This window comes from Rhinichthys klamathensis, unplaced genomic scaffold, assembly GCF_029890125.1.
Source record: "Rhinichthys klamathensis goyatoka isolate OS25496 unplaced genomic scaffold, OSU_Roscu_1.1 h1tg000752l_1, whole genome shotgun sequence".
Lineage (NCBI taxonomy): Eukaryota > Metazoa > Chordata > Actinopteri > Cypriniformes > Leuciscidae > Rhinichthys > Rhinichthys klamathensis.
The window spans coordinates 82,501-85,000 of record NW_026607159.1 but is presented as its reverse complement, the minus strand read 5'-3'; the positions used below and the strand labels follow the sequence as shown (position 1 = coordinate 85,000).

At 43.5% G+C, this 2,500-nt stretch overlaps 1 protein-coding gene across 3 annotated transcripts in view; it reads left to right on the top strand.

Moving 5' to 3' along the window:
* Positions 1 to 2,500, top strand: part of trpm7 (transient receptor potential cation channel, subfamily M, member 7) — a 75,989-nt gene that overhangs the window by 30,465 nt on the left and 43,024 nt on the right. For all 3 annotated transcript variants that reach the window (XR_008805777.1, XM_056242784.1, XM_056242783.1), the window contains exons 11-15: positions 19 to 119; positions 821 to 955; positions 1,057 to 1,110; positions 1,204 to 1,344; positions 1,954 to 2,070. Coding sequence is in view for 2 of the 3 variants with exons in the window: in XM_056242784.1 (XP_056098759.1) it covers positions 19 to 119; positions 821 to 955; positions 1,057 to 1,110; positions 1,204 to 1,344; positions 1,954 to 2,070 (548 nt within the window). In the remaining variant the exon portion in view is untranslated. The remainder of the gene's footprint in view (positions 1 to 18; positions 120 to 820; positions 956 to 1,056; positions 1,111 to 1,203; positions 1,345 to 1,953; positions 2,071 to 2,500) is intronic.

Sequence of the window (2,500 nt, the reverse complement as noted above, 5' to 3'; positions counted from 1 at the left end):
GTGTGTGTGTGTTCACAGGCACGAACGCGACGGCCTTCGATCAGCTGGTCTTGACTCTGGCGTGGGATCGCGTGGACATCGCTAAAGACCACGTGTTTGTTTACGGACAACAGCTGCTGGTTCGTACCCGCGCGTGTGTGTGTGTGTGTGTGTGTGTGTGTGCAGATAAACTCTTGTTTTAGTGTTTGTAGTAAACACACACACACACACACACACACACACAGATGACCCCCGACCTCTCACAGCACATTCTGATACACTAACTATAACATGACACCAGTACTGTAGGATTATGATTTATTCAAGGGATTGTGACAATAATATTACTTTTTTATTTTATTTAATTTTTAATACATTTTAAAACTTTTTTTATGATTTAATACATTTTAATAAAGTGTTTTATTTTTATTTGCTTAATTTTGAAGTTATTTATACATTCTAATTTTGCATTTTTTTGTAGAGTTATGTCAACATTTCATTATTGGCTTTTATTTTTCGTAAGTTAATTTGGTTTAAAAAAAAACTGGATAAAAAAATCAAAAAGTCTAAAGTTTAAAGTGTTTTTTTAAAGGGATTGTTCACCCAAAAACGCCCTCAGTGAGTTTGTTTCTTTCTTTTGTGAAATATAACAGATGTTCTGATAAACGATGGGAATAAACAACATTGACTTTAATTATATGGACAAAAAACACTGACGTTTCTTAAAATATCATCTTTGCTGATGATTTTAGCGTGAACTGTCTAAGTTTAACTGCACTGTGAATGATAGTTCTGAGCATTTGGTTAAAGTGTGACTCTTAAAGTGTGTGTGTGTGTGTAGGTTGGTTCTCTGGAGCAGGCGATGTTGGATGCGTTAGTGATGGACCGTGTAGAGTTTGTTAAACTACTGATAGAGAATGGCGTCAGTATGCACCGATTCCTCACGATTACACGTCTGGAGGAGCTTTACAACACGGTACACACACACACACACACACACATTCACAATGATACATGTGAAGATAATATGTTGTTCTTGAGTGTAAACTGAACTTCTGAACGTTGATATTCTCACAGAAACAAACACCCACCAACCCAACGCTCTATCACCTGGTGAGAGACGTCAAACAGGTAAAGAGGAGCGACAGGTGTGTGTCTTTCCCAAACCAGCGGCTGTAAGAGGGAGACGCTGAGCGTGTGTGTGTGTGTGTGTGTGTCCTCCAGGGAAACCTCCCGCCCAACTATAAGATCACGCTGATCGACGTGGGTCTGGTGATCGAGTTCCTGATGGGAGGAACGTATCGCTGCAACTACACACGCAAACGCTTCCGCATCATCTACAACAACCTGCTCGGGAACAGCCGGGTAAATCACTCCTCACACTGGGATCACACTGGGATCAGACCTCACACTGGGAATCACACTGGGATCAGACCTCACACTGGGATCACACTGGGATCAGACCTCACACTGGGAATCACACTGGGAATCACACTGGGATCAGACCTCACACTGGGAATCACACTGGGATCAGACCTCACACTGGGAATCACACTGGGAATCACACTGGGAATCACACTGGGATCAGACCTCACACTGGAAATCTGCTGTCCGGATGCAGACGTTCCCAAACACTCTTTAGCCCAATCTCTGAGTCCTTCTATTAAAGGAGTAGTTCACTTTAAAATGAGAATTAGCCCATGATTTACTCTCCCTCAAGTCATCCTAGGTGTATATGACATTCTTCTTTCAGACGAATACAATCAGTTTTATATTAAAAAAATACCCTGCTCTTCCAAGCTTTATAATGACAGTGAATTGCAACCTTGAGGCTTGAGGGAGAGTAAATCATGGGCTAATCATTAGCTTTTCATCAACTCACTGGTCCCAGTTTGGGAAGTAATGTCTTCATGTGTTCAGACCAGAATGAAAGATCTAATGCTGTCTCTTTCTCTCTCTCTCTCTCTCTGTCAGCGATCGGGGCGACACACGGCCAGCAGTTCCCATGAGTCCTTCAGCATTCAGGCTGATAAAAAGGAGAAAACCCGACACAATCACTTCATCAAGACGGCTCAGCCTTACAAGCCCAAGGTAGTGTGTGAGTGTGAGAGTGAGAGTGAGAGTGAGTGTGAGAGTGAGAGTGAGTGTGAGAGTGAGTGTGAGAGTGAGTGTGAGAGTGAGTGTGAGAGTGAGTGTGAGAGTGAGTGTGAGAGTGAGTGTGAGTGTGAGAGTGAGTGTGAGAGTGAGTGTGAGAGTGAGTGTGAGTGTGAGAGTGAGTGTGAGAGTGAGTGTGAGAGTGAGTGTGAGAGTGAGTGTGAGAGTGAGTGTGAGTGTGAGAGTGAGTGTGAGAGTGAGAGTGAGTGTGAGAGTGAGAGTGAGTGTGAGAGTGAGTGTGAGAGTGAGTGTGAGAGTGAGTGTGAGAGTGAGTGAGTGTGAGAGTGAGTGTGAGAGTGAGTGTGAGAGTGAGTGTGAGTGAGAGTGAGTGTGAGAGTGAGAGTGAGTGTGAGAGTGAGTGTGAGAG